Below are 16712 nucleotides of genomic sequence, written 5' to 3'. Positions count from 1 at the left end.
GGCGCTGGCCGGGCCCCCGCCGCCCGCGCCGCCCGCGCCACCGGCCGAGGCGGACGCGCTGCCCGCGGTGCCGGGCGCACCGGCCGTCGGGTGGTGGTGGTGGCCAGCGGCGTGGTGGTGGTGGTGGTGGTGGTAGTGCGGGCCCGCGCCGCTCTGCGCGGCGGCTGCGGCGATCACGGCGGACACCACGGCGGCGGCGGGGCCCATCTCCTCGCCGCTGCCGCCCAGGGAGGCGCCGGCGCCGGCCCCGGCCGCCGAGGCCAGCTGCTGCGCGCCGCGCGCGTAGCCATCGAAGCCGCCCTGGAGCTGGTGGCTGTTGCTGATGAGCGCCTCGACCGCGTCCTCGGGGCTGAAGCCCAGCGCCTCCGGGTTCAGCTGCTGCGGGTAGCCGGTCATCCAGTAGTAGTCTTCCAGGTGCGCCTTCTGCTCGCTGCCCGAGCCCGGGCTGGGCGCCGAGAAGCTGGGGGAAGGGGGCACCGAGCTGCACGGCGTGCTCATGGGGGTGGAGGACAGCGAGCCCCCGGCGATGAGACGGCCGCACTGGCTGATGATGCGGTCGGTCTCCACCGGTTCCTTTTTCACTTCAAACTTCATCAGATCGAAGTCATTAACATATTCCATGGCCAGGGGACTGGTGGGCAGGTCGGAGTTGCTCATTGCCAGTTCTGATGCCATTCTCCTGCCGCCGCCGCCGCCGCCGCCGCCGCTCCGCCAGATGGGCTGCAGGAGAGGGGCCAGCGGGCTGTGCTGGGTGGCCAGCGGGTGAGCCAGCTTGCCGGGCTGGGGCGCTTCTAGCTCGCGCGGCGGTGGCTGGCCCGAAACCTCCGAGCGCGCACACACCCCCCGCCCTGCCCGCGCCCCCCGCGCCCGCCCTCCCTCCCCCCTGCTCACGCCAATGTGCTCGCTCACTCGCCCCGGCCCCTCCTCGCCTGCTCGCCTCCGTGCGTGCCGAGCCGGCGGCTTCAGGCTCGGGAAGGTCCTCCGCGGGCTGCGGTGGCGGCGGCGGCGAAGCCGGAGGAGCCCGGCCGGGTGCGCGGCGTCCCCCGCTCGCCGCTCCGCTGCGCGCTTTGCATAAGGAGGGCTCGCCTCGCCGGCCCGGGCTGCAGGCGGGGCGCGCGCGGCGGCCGCTCGGGGCTGGAGGCGCGGCGGGCGGCTGTCCGGCGGCGCGGGCCTTGGCACGGGGGAGTTAACACTTCATGCTTCTCGCCTTCTCTTCTGCCTGCTCTTTTTATTTTTTTTTCTCTTTCCTCTCTCTCCCTCGCGCGCGCTCTCCGTGCAAAGTGCAAGACAGAGGTGCAGCCCGGCTGGAGGAAAGGGAGGGGGGAGTTTAGTTCTTTCTTGCCTTTTTTTTTTTTTTTAAAGCAAAATAGCGAAGTCCTGGGGAAAGGCAAGGCAGAGAGCAAAAGGGGGGAGGCCGAGCCGAAGAGCAGCCCGAGCTTCAGCTGGAAGATGAAAAAAGATTTTAAAGCCTCTGATCCAGCAAGAAGAGTTTAAAGCAATTGCTGAGTTTTATAGCACTTGTGACGTCAGGCCCAAATGGGAAATTGACTGGTACTCCGGGCCAATGGGAGGCGGCGAGAGCGGCCGCGATTAGCATAATAGATAGAAACAAGGAAACTTTTCGGGGCTGTCAATCAGGGCCCAATCAGCTGACTGTCAGCTGGGACAAGCAGGCTTAACCCTTCCCGCGCCGCAGCCTCCCGGGGAGGGAGAAAAGCCCGGCGCAAAGTTTGGTGTGAGAGGGGAAGTAGTTCAGAGGGATTGCGGGAATCCGGTAGGACCAGGAGGCCGGTTTGCTTTACTTCGGAGCGCGAGAGAGGCCTGCCTTCCGGAGCGCCGGCTTGCCCTCCGCTCCCTCGGCGGGGACTGGCCTGACTCCCTTTCCTGGGCAGCCCCCATCCGCGGGACTGTGAATTCGCTCCTCATCTTCTCCACCTTGCTCCTGCTTGGCACCCAGGTGTCTGGCCCGGGGAACATGCCTTCCCCGAGCATAGCTGTGCGGGGAGCTCAAACTTGGCCCTTTGAGCCAAAGAGCGCAAACTCTTTGTCCCTCTCTCCGGGGCCCGCGCGCTGGGGCGCAGGGGTGCGGGGGACTCAGGGTCCCGACTGCGCGCAGGACGCCGCCTCGCCGGGCGCAGCCCGAGTGGCTCCGGGTCCGCGCGTGGAGAAAGCCCGTTTTATCGTCCTCTTTGAAGGAGAGGAAATAAGTTGTCCAGGGGCCATTACGCGCGGGGACTGGCTGCCCGCTGGCGTCGCGTGCCCTTGGGGGGGAGCAAACGCCTACGCGAGTTAGCTCCCGGAAAGCTCGGAGCCGGGTCAGCCCAGCTCAGCCCTCTGGCTTCCGACACTGGCCCGAGTTTGGCCTTTGAGGTTCATATTCATATTCCTCTCTCTCTCTTTTTCTTTCTCTCTCATTCTCTTTCTCTCTCTCTCTCACACACACACACGCACCCCCACCCCCTTAGGAAATCTGACCCCTGTTTATCAGGGTCCCGCGTGCCCTTTGCACTTTCATATTTCACTTATTTCAGACTTGGCCGTGGAGAGGAGCAAGGGGTGTATGTGTTGGGGGGAAACAACAGCCCAGCCTTCGCCAGCACCCCTCGAAGGGTTAAGTTTTAAACCGCGGTTTCTCGGACCGGCCCGGAAACCCACAGTGGGGGTGGGGTGGGGGGCTGCTTCTCCCCCTCCCCGTTGCAGATGCTAATAACTATTCAGTTTTCTAGACCGATTCTTTTAAAGCTTATGCAAAAAAAAAAAAAAAAAAAAGATAAAGGAAAGAAAGAAACAGAAAAGAGAAAAGAAAGAACCAACAACTATTTCTAAGATTTTAAAGCGATAGGCAAGTCGGAGAAACCGAGATTTACTGGGGGGAAAACAAGCGTGAGCCAAGCCAACCCAGCGTTTGGAAGACCAGCCCGCCTACTTGGATATTGAGACTGTTGATTCCTCCAATTAATGAAATGCATTTGGTGTTAATCATATTTATTTTACTTTACGGGAGGGGGAGACGCTAGGAGGGCGCACTTAAAAAAAAAAATCTGAAAAGCCTGCTAAAGAATCCCAGTGAAAACTATTGTTGGATTTTTACCTCAACAGCGCCACCTTTCGGCAAAGGTCAGTTGAAATTGATCCGTGTCCAGTTTTGTTGATGAAGTGAAAAGAAGCTGGTTTCCCAAGGTGGGAGGGGGACTGAAGCACAGAGAGTTTGACTGCAGTGGGAGAACCCAACCTGGTAGGAAAGGTGCTAAGGACAGTGCTGGCAGGGTCAGGAATCCTTTTTCCCTAATGTCCCCCTTGATTGTCAACAAAGAGGCCAGGAGACACAGAAGCCTTCAGAGTATGATTCTGCTGAGAGACTTTTGCAAGTGAATCCCATGTAACAGGGCCCTAAACCCTTTAAAAGTGCCAGGATGGATTTTGAACGGGGCTTTATGGCAATATCAATAGAATTAAAGTTACTTGTAATCCGGTGATAAATGAGATGCCTCTAGTAAGATGATTAAGTGCAGTGCTATAAAGTTGTTTATCTGAAAAGTAATTCTCAAAAAACCTGACTTCTGACACTTAGTCATATATTAAGCCAGCTTCTTGAACATTGCACTTCAGAACTGCTCTCACCCTCCCCACGGCATACTTTGCTATTTATAATGAGACCTTAGGTGTCACTCATTGGCTTCTTATACCAGATTAGACTTGTGTTAATTTCTTTGCTGCTTCAGACCCAGAATCCCTAATGAGAGGCTCCCCAAAAGGTTTGTAGGCACATCATAACCCTAAAAGGCCAGTGCCATTGGTACTTTCCAGAAAAGGACTTTTTCCTTTTCATTATTGCTGCAGAGAAGCTGTTTATAAGGATAGTTTTGGTTTTATGGGAGCACTTTGTAGGGCGGGAATGAAGTATATCTATTGCCAGTTGGGAAAAAAGAGTGAAGATTATGTCAATATTTATGCAATCTAACAGGATTCCTTTGCTTTCCTCCTCTCAAACAGTATTTTACCTAGTAATGAAGTTAAGAGATTATAGTTTATGTATTCAGAGGAAAATCCACTGCTTAAATTACATAGACATATTATGTCACTTAGCATTGTCCATAGTGATAGTTTTCCAGGGCTTTTTAATCATTAGCCACAAAAATCTGAAGTTTATGTTTTTCATGTAAAATATGAATATAAGTGTATGTAGGAAGAATTAATTCATTTTTTTTGTTTGTAATAATTGGGTTTTTTTTTTATCCTTTTGCATCATATTTTTGTTAAAAGCTATAAGATAGGATTCCTGCCTCTCTTGAAAGTATTTTTGGCCAGGAACACTGAAACTGCCACACTTATAAATAAACAACACTTATAAACAAAGTTTGCTAATGAGGAAGACCAAGGGATACAGATTCATGGCCGTCCACCTAATTGTTGCAATTATATATCATTTCTAGAAATTAAATGCCCATGTTTGGGCAGCTAAATGTATTATTATCTGCACATTTTTTATGGTTTATTTTTGTACACTGCTGTCAAGCCATGGGATTTTTCTTTCTCTTATTGCAGAGTCTTTTACAGCCTCCCATTTTCTCTTGAAAAAAAGAGGATTAGAATTATTTTTTTAGACGTGTAGCAGTAGTGCTCTTTTAACTTAATTCTTGTGTTTGTCCTTTTTGCTTTATTATTTAGTGATTCACAGGGGTGTCTAAACATTTACAGTTCTCTGTTAGCAGCGTTTCTTTTGTAACAATTGAGCTCTCTCATTTTAATTAGTACTATTCAGATTTTTGATTCTCTACAATTACAGCAAGGCCACATTTCTTTAGACTTCTTTGCGAACATTGTTTGTTTCACTTCTTCCAAGCCAGCCTAATCCAAATACAATGTGAATTGTGTTTTCTTACTGCTTAATATCCCCTTGCTATATATACTCTAGTAATCTCTGTAGAACAATATAGAGTAATTTAGAAACCATGCGTTTGTCATTACTGACCAATTCAAACCAGTAGTATTAAAGTTTCTGAAAGCAGTGAATATTTATAGAAGAATGTGGAGGGGGGAGGGGATGGGTCGAATCCTGTAGAAGATTGCGAAACCATAACATCAAAAACACAATTGTAGTTTCATGTCAGTACCTACAGAAGAACTTCATGCAAAAAGAAAGAAAGAAAGAAAGAGAAAAACTTGTTCATGTCCAAATTACAATGATGAAAATCTAAAAATAATATATTTTTCCTGATTGTGAGTTATAGCAACTCAGGTATATCACGTTGGAATCAGACATATATGATCTAAAAAGAACAAGATGCATCAAGTGTCGTGTCTGAACTCTTTGTTTATCCAGGAGCTGATTTTATGGTGCAGAACTAACCAGTATCACTAAAGTTCACTATGAAAGCAACTAAATTGATTTGAGGAAAGAGTTGCTCAGAGTAACTGAATGATAAGACATATAGTGTTCTTAGGTCTAGTGTTAGATAAATCCTTTTAACAGTCTTTAGTTAGCAGGGTAAGTAAATCACAAATCACTGTTAGCAGATTCATGGAAGAAAATTAATAGAATCAGACGAGATAATCTGATAAGGGTAAAATGCTGAGGAAACAGTCTTGCCTCATATTGGAGAATGTGAAACAACAGTCTGATTACTAGGAGTCGTTATGAATAGGTGAATTATGTGCTAAATAATCATCAGAGTAATTCAGCATTTATTAATTCTTTTCTCTTTAAGCAGTTCACAGTTGTAAGTTAAAGCCACTCTCTCTTTGAAGGCACATCTTTTATAATTTTTATTAGAGGTAATTTATTATTTGCATTACCTGTATTTACTTCATAATTGAACATTTTGCATTCAAATTTATGTAATGCATTATGCTTGAGAATATATTTCTGCCTGATTAGCATAAATAGTCACTTACCTCATGAATTACTAACAAAGTTTATCTTAAAATATAGGTTTTTTTATTAAGTGGAACACAAACATATGTACAATAAATTCTGATTTTCCGGTGCAGTTAGAGAACAACTCATTTGGTTTTCGGGGAAGCTGGGCTGCAAGGGAGGGGGGTAATCATGAGGAGGAAGCAAAATATAGACAAGTGAGATCTGTAGATCTCTTTCCAGGGGTGTCATTTAGAAGGGATTTGTGTGCCCGTGGTGGAGCCCCGGGGGGAGGGTGCCAGCCCCTCATACACTGCAGTGCTTACTGGATGATCTGGACACAGGCTGGGGATCCTGAAACAACCTGCAACTCGTCACCCACACCTTGTGAAGAACCATGGAAGCCAGTAAAATCGCGTTGACAGTTGGAGGTTTTGTTTATGTTTATTTTGTTTGTTGTTTTGGTCTCCCTAGGACTCTACCTTAGAACACAATGCACATCATTTACTAAAAAACTTGTTTGTTTTGCACAAGAGATGTGAAACACCCAGATGTTTTTTTTCAAGTGAGAATTCCTGGGAAGATCTCCCAAAATTTGCTCCCTTTCTTCACCCGAAAAAGACACCCAGGATGGCCTGGCAGACAGGAGGTGTTGAATGGAGAGCTTCGCGCACACATGAACATTTAAATGAACGGGCTTCTTTTGGTTTAAGGCAGTAGACAGAGATACAGAATGACGAGGCCTCTTTCCCCACCCCTGCCATTCCAAATCAACAGATTAACATGGCTTCTTTTTCTTCTTCTTTTTTTTTGCTCTTTCCTTTTTCAGGGCATAACCATCTCCTTAGATTCCCCCCCCCCCCCCCCCCCCCGCCGGCCCCGCTCAATTAGAAACTGCTTATGGTTCACTCCTCCATTGTTATCCCTTTTGATCCTACTCACAGCTTATACCGATGAGGGACTATGTCTTGAAAACATTCAACCCTTCAAAGATGTTTATTGTGCTGAAATCAGAACTGATTAAAAAAAAAAAAGCAGGAATTTAACAAGGCACCTGATATTGGGACAGTGTTTAGTCAGGCTTGTGTCTTTTATGCATGATAACTCAGAGGACAGGCTGTTACTGGTTTTGGTCCCTCTTCTTCCTACACCTGGGGATGGAGTGACTCAAAGGTCCTGTTCCAGAGGCATTTAGCAGCCACTGGACCTAGAAAATAGAAAGCTCTGGGAAACAGAGACCAAACTTAAATACTTGTGGGGATTACCAGGAATACGGTGATGCAGATGATTTCTGAATTTGTGTGCTTCTGAATTTGTTTGGCTGGGGCCTGAGAAGAGGGATCCCTTGTGGCCCTGTTTTTATATCTTCCTTCTTGGTTGCATAAGGGGTTATGCTGAGCTCTCTCCCATGCTGTTCTGTTCACTGGAAACACCAAACATGCCCTGTGGCACCCTCACAGCATCATCCATCACGATAGCATTCCTGATCAGACAGGGTTGGGCTACCCCACCAAATAAAAATTAAATTCAAATTTATAGACCTTTTGCTAGTTTTTTTAAAAGTTATTTTATAACAATGATACTTGCTTTTGGCTAAATATAAACATTTGAATGAGACAGAAACAGGAAGCTACCAAACAAAAGAAACCACTAATTCCTTGTCTACCCCAAGCCCCTAATCCTGGCCTCAGGTGTTACCACTTCTAATAACTGGGGTCCACGAGTATATTTTCATGGGATGGAATCATAGCTCCTACACAGTTCTTTAGCATGGGCTGCCTGCAACACTTTCACCTCAACAATGTCAAAAAGCAGCTGGGGTACTCCTTGTTTCTTTGGCAGAATTCACCTAATAGAATCTCAGGCTGGGGGAAGTTTACAGAGCTGACCTTAACACCCTCCTACCAACCAATGTCTGATCGGAATCTGCTTTACAACACTCTGGCATGTGAGGCAGCATGCAAGACTGATTTACTAGGCACAGCAGACACCGTACCTAGGGCCCAAGGAAAACATTTTCCTTTTAAAATCAGAGGAGAAGAAATGAATATAATCCAGCATGGATTTTATGTCATTATACCAACAGTCATACAATAATAATTTTTTTATAGAAGAAAGGGTCTACAGAAACCAAAATGCCTAGCACCCACGGAAGTCCATATATGGCCCCAACAGCATGTACTAGATCACCTCTAGCGACAGGGTGCTCACTACCTCTCATTTTTACCTTCTACCCTGTCCATCTATTTTTCCACAGTTCTTGAGATTGTTAGGAAACCTTTCTATTTGTTTGTTTGTGTAGTATGAAGCCATATCCCCTTCTTCTATACACGAGTCCTGATCTCATACACTCAAAGGCCACGTATAATGAGTCCTTACATCCCTCAGGGACTCCAGGGAGTAGAAGACAACCAATCCGACACCCTCTCCCTGCCTTTTGGTTTTCACTGTAAACACTGGCAGTGCCTTTAGCATTTCCAAATATGCTTGAATCTCAAGTGCCCCTCACCCCCACCCCACCGCCACCCCGCCTCCTGGTTGCTGACTCCAGATGGGCCCACCTGGTTGCTTCCCCTCTGCAGGCTCAGGTCCTAGAACTAAACCCAGATCCCCAGGTGTGAGCCTCTCATCCCAGAGCAAGCACCGCCCTTCGCCTCTGTGAGCAGCAGTCTGCCTGCTCCCCATGCAGACCATAATTTCACAAGCCTCTCTGGCAGACACAGAACCACCGGTGACTCATTGTGCGGTCCCAGGGTCTTCTCTTCCCTCATTCCCTCATTCTCTATGTGTGTGCTTACGTTCTTTGAACCCAAGCACAGAAACATAGAACAATCCCCAGTAGACTGCATCTCATTAGATTCAGCCTGTTCCCTGCTTGTCTAAATCTCTTTGGATCTAGAATGTGCCATTGACTAGTTTTAATTTGCTTCCCAGCTTTGTGTCAGCTGCAAATGAAATTGATGTGCTTTTTTATATGACTTAACCTCTCCGCAGCAGGTGCCTCCTCCGCAAATAGAATATTGTCAGGGTTAGAGGTAGAAGTGTCTTCCACCACATGGGCCACAGAGGACCTCCATCAATGGCTGGTGCTCTTCTGCATTTCCTACTATCCCCCAAGTTGTGGATAGCAGTACTGGGAGGGACAGAGCCCCATGGTACTCCAGTAGAGACTATCCTTCCCAACCTCAATCATTATGCTAACTGACCAAACAGATTAGTCAAGTCCCCTAGTGGACACTGTAAACTGAATAAGCCTACAACCTCACTAATCACCTGGAAACTGCAAATCAAAACCAAAATGAGACGTCACCTCATACCTGTCATGATGGCTAGTATCAAAAAAACAAAAGATAACAAGTGTTGGCGAAGCTGTGGAGAAAAGGAGCCCTTGTGCACTGCTGGTGAGAATGGAAATTGGTATAGTCATTATGAAAAACGGTATGGAGGTTTTTCAAAAAATTAAAAATAGAATTACCCTATAAAATTTACCCGAAAACCCCACTGCTGGGTAAATATCCCAAGGAAATGAAATCAGTATCTCAAAGAGGTATCTGTGTTCCCACATTCACTGCACCATTACTCCCATTAGCCAGGATATGGGAACAACCTAAGTGTCCATCTACAGGTAAATGGATAAAGAAAATGTAATATACAGATATAGATATTAATATAATGGAATACTATTCAGCCTTAAGAGAGAAGGAAATCCTGCCATTTGCGACAACATGGATGATGAACCTGGAGGGCATTATGCCAAGTGAAATAAGCCAGACACAGAAAGACAAATACTGTGTGATCTCACTTACACGTAAAATCTAAAAAATTTGCACTCATAGAAGCAGAGATTATAAGGGTGGTTGTCAGGGACTGGGGATGGGAGAAATGGGGAGATGTTGATCAAAAGGTACAAAGTTTCAGATATGCAGAATAAATAAGTTCTGGAGATCTACTGTATAATATAATGACTACAGTTAATAATGCTGTATTGTCTAGTGTTTGCTAAGAGGGTAGATTTTAAGTGTTCTTAACACACACACACACACACACATTCAGAAAATAGCAACCACGATTACAATCATAGTGACCATTTCACAAATATATACATATATCAAAATATCGCATTGTACACCTTAAATCTATACAGTTTCTATTTGTCAATTATACCCCAATAAAGCTGATGAAATCCCTAACTGGCCTATTTGGTAACTGGGGTATTTTTTTAAAGATTTTATTTATTTATTTGACAGAGAGTGGGAGAGAGGAGAGAAAGCACAAGCAGGGGGAGTAGCAGAGGGAGAGGGAGAAGCAAACTCCCCACCAAGGAGGGAGCCTGATGTGGTACTCTATCCCAGGACCCCGGGATCATGACCTGAGCCAAAGGCAGACGCTTAACCGACTGAGCCACCCAGGCACCCCAAGGGGGATAATTTTAAATGAAATCACTCCATCTGGATGTCCTGCACACATCCTTCTAATCAATTCTAAAATGACTTGTCATGGTGTAGGCAAAGCTCTCTGTCAAAGAGGACAGATTATTTAGATAATTGTTTAATGGGTCACCTGCGCTGATCTTTGTAAACCTCTGCCCTGTCAAAATATAGAGTAGTTGCCCAAAGTTGGGACCTCAGAGACTAATAAAGAATAGATGTAGCATAGAAAAATTAAGCAGAAGAATTCTGTGTATGTATAAGAGGTTTTTTTGAGATCTGTTCTTTCCTCCCTGGTTTTTCTTTAGATCGTCAACTTTCCTGCCATGTCCTGATGCCAATTCTGAAGCCGGGAGGCCCCAAGGCATTTTCTTGAACAGGAGAGTTCAGAATTTCTAGTGTCCACCTTTGAGCTGCAACCAGTTCCCCCTGGTCTTTCTTAAAAGGACCTAAATGTGCAGGCTTTTGCAGAATCTGCCCTTCCTGATTTCTGTCTCATCCTCAAACCTGGGAAGGAGAGCAGGAGGGGCCCATGAGTTATTTATGATCTGCTGTCTGCGGTCTCTGTCCTGTCTGAAAGCTTGGTACTGGCTGTTTCAGTAGACCCAGCCCAGGATCATCAGGACTCTGGAGGAATGGTCCCCCTGACAGGGGACCTCAGGCTCTATAAAGAGCTGCTGATCAGGACAAGTCTAGTGAGGTGGGTATTAGCAGGCTGGGGTGGGGGAAGGCGGGCTGGCCTGGAGACAGCCTGCTCATTCACCCTTTGACCTCAGCCATGTGCTTCACTGTCTTCCTCCAACTCATTTTTCAGGCTGCAAATCGACGGGGCTGCATGAAGAGGTTAACAAAAATTCTGGATTGCATGGAGGGAATGTTCTCAGTCCTTTGAGGTTGAATATAGGGTCAGTAAACATGGACCAGACACCCATACACATGGACAAAGGCTGACATGCTCAATTGTTGCAGAGCACTGATGGGTCAAAATGACAAAGTAATGTTGTCTTTGGGGTCAACATGACCCCAGCCAGCGTGGCAGGGTCAGAATGGCAGGGCCAAACCCTCCTGCATCTCTAGGCCAGGAGACGCTGCAGCTTCAGGTTAATCATGTTTAAAGCCTTTGGTGGCAGAGCCGTGAGGGAGTAAAGCATAGATTTCTGAGCATTGCTGTGGAAGATGCTATGCTTTGCCACCAAGCCAACACCAGGTGTGAATCCTGCTCCATCCCAGGTGTGAGACTTGAGCAAGTCAGTTGACCTGTTGGGCCTCATTCTCCTCTGGGGTCAAAGGTGGGGATGATTTTGTGATTATGATGAGCATGTACACTGTGTCAGCCTGCCTCCTGGTAAGTTCTCCAAAAAACCCCATCTGTCTGAAGTGCCGAGGCCTGCCCTGACGTTCTAGACACACTCTTTCCACTTACGGGCCTAGAGCATGCCAGGGAGTCAGTCCTCTCCTTCGGTCTCTTCTGCTCTTGCCATAAAGCTGGGGTGCCCCCTGGCCTGTGTGTGTGACTTTGTTCACCTGGCTCTCCACCCGTCCCCATCTTCCCTGCCCTCTGTCCTATATCCTGGCTAATTGTGACTCTCCATCACGTCTTGGGTTTCTCTTAAAAGCCTTACCCTCACTCTTGTGCCCCGGCCCCCACGCAGGCTGGTGTTCAGTCTGCACTCACTGCCTTAGAGTCTTACGGTGCCGTGTGAGCCTCCTTGGAGAGCCTTGAAGCCGGGACAGCACCGCTCATCGATCTCCTTTACCTACTACAGCGCTTGGCACACAGCAGGTGCTCAATAAATGTCTGTCAAATGAAAGTGACTAATGAACACTCGGATCCTTCCCCACTCTTTCAAAAAGTTCTAATGCACACAGAATGTCCTGCCACGTGTCCCGGAAAACAGGACTTTGACGGGGGCAGGGTGCTGGGTGCTGTGTTGCAACGAGACACTCACTGCTCACTAGCCCAGTCGGCCCCTCCCTCAATTACCAGGATGCTTATCTTGTTCACTAATTAGCCTGTGTCTTCCCGAGATGGAACTGGGTGGAAAGCATGGCTGAGCTCCGCGGGCCCTGGAACTGAGGTGGAAAGCAGTAACTCCCGCTGGGGTAACACTGTGGGTGGATGGAGGGTGGGCTTAAGGACCCGGGTGTATGCAAGGTATGGGGTCCGTGTTCTCACACTGCCTGCTGCCGCCAAAGACAGCCCTGTCCCAGCCCCTGGTCCGCGCTGCCTCCCCAGGGCTCCAGGCACATGGACACTGTTTTGTAATCTTCCAGTAAGAATACCAGCCCGCCCCCATTTCCACACGCCCGAATCTTGCTCGTTCTTCACGGCACAGCTCCCTGTGGAAGGTTGCAGGTGAGGTTCTGAGTGTAGTCGCTGGCATCTAATGAGCATTTGACAAGATTAGTATTGAATACAATGCCAGTGCCTACAGAAGTGTCATTGCTCAACCAGGCCTCCACGGTTGGAGCTTGGCCTCTCTTCTAGAACCTTGTGTGGCTTTGGGGAGTAGCATGGTGTAGCAGCCAGGCATAGCAGGGCTCAAGGTGGGGTTCTGCTACTTACTCATTGAGTGATCTCCGAGGGGTTCATTACGTGCTCTTTGAGTCTCAGTGTACCGTGGAGCGCCAGTTAGCCCTCTTTGGAGTAGTAGGTGAAAAAACTTTCACCTAAATTGGCTTCAATGAAAAGGAAACTAACTGGCTCACATGACCAACAGGTGTAGGAACAGTGCTGGTTTCAGGCCTGGCTGGGGGCAGGAGTCATGTGATGTCACTGGAACTGGCTTCCATCCACCCGTTCTTTGTCCCTGCCTTCTACTGTGTGGACTCCAGACCAGGACTCCCCACAGAAGCATGATGATTATAGCAGGTCCATTCTAAATCCCTCCAGGGCAGGTCCAGTGGGAGTCCGAGTCAGTCCGCAGTAGGAGAAATCAAACTCATGGTTTGGATCGAATTGGTCTGGGTCATTTGGTTATCCACCCACCCCTGAACCAATGCCTGTAGCAGAGGATGAAATATGCTGATAGACTCAGACTTAGACTCAGAAATGGGGTGGGCAGGGAGCTGGGGAATTCTCTGAGCCTCTCTGAGTGTGATAGAGGAGCTGTCCCCCATGGCGACAGCATGGAGCCTGCCATCAAATAATGGCATTACTAATAGCCAACACATACTTGCTACTCAGTTTTAACTCACTGCATCATCACAACAGTCCAGTAAGAGATGTGTTACTGTTATATCCATCTGAGGAGCAAGCTAAGGGAGCTTTTCCAAGGTGAGTGTACAAGGATTCATATCCAGGCATGGCTGCAAAGTTCACACTCCTGACCATTTCCCTTTATTATCTATTGTGAGAGGGAGACAGACAAGAAAAAAAAAAAAAATAGACAAAGAAGATATACTACATTGTAATGTAGTGTAGTGTAGTATCATATAGTATTATATAATATAATATAGAATAGTATTACATATCATCATATCATATTATATCATACCATTCATCTCATATCATGGCAGGTGCTGCTAAGCAGTCCATGCTGGTGTCCATCCTGAGAACATCCATCGCCAGCACGGAGCCTTGGAGGTGTTGGATGAGTGTTGACCAGGTGACCAAATGAACTACTTTATGTGTACAGTGTGAATCCTTTGATCTAAGATCACTGTTTTTTGCCACGGCAACATTGTTATTACATTCTTATGTTTCTTTTGGTCACAGAAGAAGGACAAATGATTAAAAGGAAGAAGCTCAAGCAAAGATGAGGGGAGTTACAATTTCTAGATCTAGAGCTCTCTGGTTCCCAATGGTGGTAGGTGTTCAAAAATATCAGGCTGAATGTGTGTCCCTAAAAATTATGGGACACTCTGGGTGGAAAAGATCCAAGGAATTCTGTCTTACAGATAGGTGAAAAGGAGCTAAGGGGCAAATGTAAATGATACAGAGCTTTGTTTGGCATTTAATCTTTCCCCCTTTTTAAAACAATGCCTTTGACATTTTTGAAATTTCCATAACTATCTTTAAATTGGTGTTTGTTATACACAAATATGCATTGGCCTGTTTGCAGGGGTTTGTTTCTCAGTGTTAAAGTGCACAAGGCAGGCTTCAAAGTGAAGATTTTGTGTTTTATTTAATGATGGAGCATGTCCCCTCCCCTGGCCTTCTTGAAGCATAGGTATGGAGGCAAATAAATAACCTTGGGTTTCCTCATTCACTCTTACCTCCCACCTTGGAGCCTAGGATTATATGAAATTTTTAATCAAAATATAAAAGCAATTATAAAAATGTCCCTGAAATTGCACTCATATCTACAATCAGAATTGCTAATATCTTGCCTCCCTGCACCATCTTGGTGTCATTTGATTTCAGTTCCCTTGAGGTGACTAAGAGTCTAGTCATTAATAAAACACCCACCAGCTGTATTGTAATTTACTGTCAGAAATGTCTGTTTCCAGAAACTCCCAGAGATAAATGCAGCTGCAGTGCCGGTCCTTCCTGGCCATTGCACAAGTCTGTGTATTTTATTTGTGCTGGAATCACTTCCCAAACTTGAGCACCAACATGAGACTGCTGTTCATTTTCTATGTCACAAGGAAGAAAGGGTTGGCTGCAAGTTGTATGATGGCAGAATTAGATTTATAAAAGCTAGCACTCCCTTGCCCACATTCTTACTCTTCCAACAACGTTGGCATGATGATGATGATGATGGCAGAGTAACCACAACAGTTACTATGACCACCACTTTATAGGAGATACAGAGGCTAGAAGAGGTATACAAATGATATCCATGCAAAATGAAGCACGGACACCAGACTTTTTGGGGGGTCTTAATTTCGTTCCTTTTGCATCATCTTTCTATGAATATGGGGCCTCCCTAGTTAATGCACTTGAAAATTATGGACTCATCACCATCACCAGTTTTTCTTCTATGAGGCCACATCTGAATGGGGTTCAGCCTCCTTTGTAGCTGGTGGTGATTCAGCCCATGGGGGCATATCAGGCCTGATGGAAAGAGTAACTTTGGCAGGGAACTAGAAATACTCATCAAAAGCCTTGGCATTTCTTTGCTTTAGACTATCTCATGATAGACTAGAAGAAGGAGAGTTTTCTTTCATTGGTCCTCAGCCCCACTCTTGGGTATCATCCTACTAAGGGTAGAATCTTCATAGAATGTCTTGGAGTAGTAGAGATCCTCAAATTACCCCAAGTATCTAGACATGCGCTTTACTGATGCATGAAGGCTCCTATTAGAATTCTGAATCCCTGGGTTTTGATGAATAAACAAATATCAAAGTATGTGAGATGACTTTGAGTTCCCTCCAAGCCTGAGTCTTGAAGGGCAGTGACCAATTGATTCATTACTGAGATCATTAAGTGTCAGGTCTGCGCTTACTGAAAGCTTGTTGTATGTCAGGCTTAGTGCTAGTTGGGTGGATAAAGGAATACAAAATCCTGTTAGTCATCCATGTATCATCCCATATGCCTGTCCATCCATCCATCCATCCATCCATCCATCCATCCATCCATCCATCCATCCATCCATCCATTTTTGTATACAGAGTCCATCATTTTTAGTAGTCCCAGGGGACACGTGAAAGGACATTTGAGGCAGAAGTAGCTTTTTGAACTTCTTTGTAATACCTTCTAGGCACAAACATGTCTTTGTTAATTAGATATAACAAGAACACCAGCCTCTTAGAATATGTGTGGAAGCTTATTGGTGACAAAAAGGAACCTATGTTATTTTCCTACTGCTTTAAGTAAGAAACAAACTTGAGAATCTGAACAGAAAATAAACTCTTGTGGATATACCCCCCACTTCTAGCACTTAATGTATTTTGTGGTTTTGTTTCCCAGAAGTAAAAATCTCGTGGAATATTATTTTTTTTTCTCCCTGGTATCTACTCAGATCTCTAGGGGAATCTACCACATATGGAATACACTGTGATCATTCAGTTTTGGCTCAGGGAGAATAAAATTCATACTACCATCGTCACTGGGCTTTCACTAGGCTGTATGGTGACAGAATGCCTCACAGAAAGAAGCCCACGTCAGTAGGCTCATTCTTACTGGTCTCCCTGTTTTCAGTGAGAACCAACCAGTTCGAGGAATCGAATATCCTCTGGAAGGTTTAAAGGTATGTCTAAAGGAACATGGTTTAGGGACCAATGTGCTCACCAAAACAGTGGAGTGTGCCATATGATGAGTGCTCCCATCATTCCACACAGGGCTGGTCCCCTCCAGCTATTAGGAATAAAAATCTACCTGGCTGGCCACTGAATACCTTCAAATACAGTGCTATATTCTCACAGAAAGTGCCGATTGCAAACTCTTGTCTATGTAGATTTTGCCCAAATTCCTATGTTTTGTAATACGAAGTAGGGAAGAGAAAAGGTCTTTCTGAAGCAGTGAGAGTGCAGGAGGAGAGATA

At 46.4% G+C, this 16712-nt stretch overlaps 2 protein-coding genes across 3 annotated transcripts in view; both read right to left on the bottom strand.

Moving 5' to 3' along the window:
• Positions 1 to 1771, bottom strand: part of MAF (MAF bZIP transcription factor) — a 14083-nt gene extending 12312 nt beyond the window's left edge. Inside the window, exon 1 of the mRNA XM_035025302.1 lies at positions 2 to 1771. Within this exon, the coding sequence (XP_034881193.1) occupies positions 2 to 675 (674 nt within the window). The 5' untranslated portion in view covers positions 676 to 1771. The remainder of the gene's footprint in view (position 1) is intronic.
• CDYL2 (chromodomain Y like 2) overlaps positions 1 to 16712 on the bottom strand; it is a 1015850-nt gene that overhangs the window by 17286 nt on the left and 981852 nt on the right. The window lies entirely within an intron of this gene.

This window comes from Mirounga leonina, unplaced genomic scaffold (genome assembly GCF_011800145.1).
Source record: "Mirounga leonina isolate KUSES-001 unplaced genomic scaffold, KU_Mleo_1.0 Mir_180, whole genome shotgun sequence".
NCBI lineage: Eukaryota > Metazoa > Chordata > Mammalia > Carnivora > Phocidae > Mirounga > Mirounga leonina.
The sequence above is the reverse complement of the archived record's forward strand: the minus strand, read 5'-3'. Positions and strand labels throughout refer to the sequence as shown.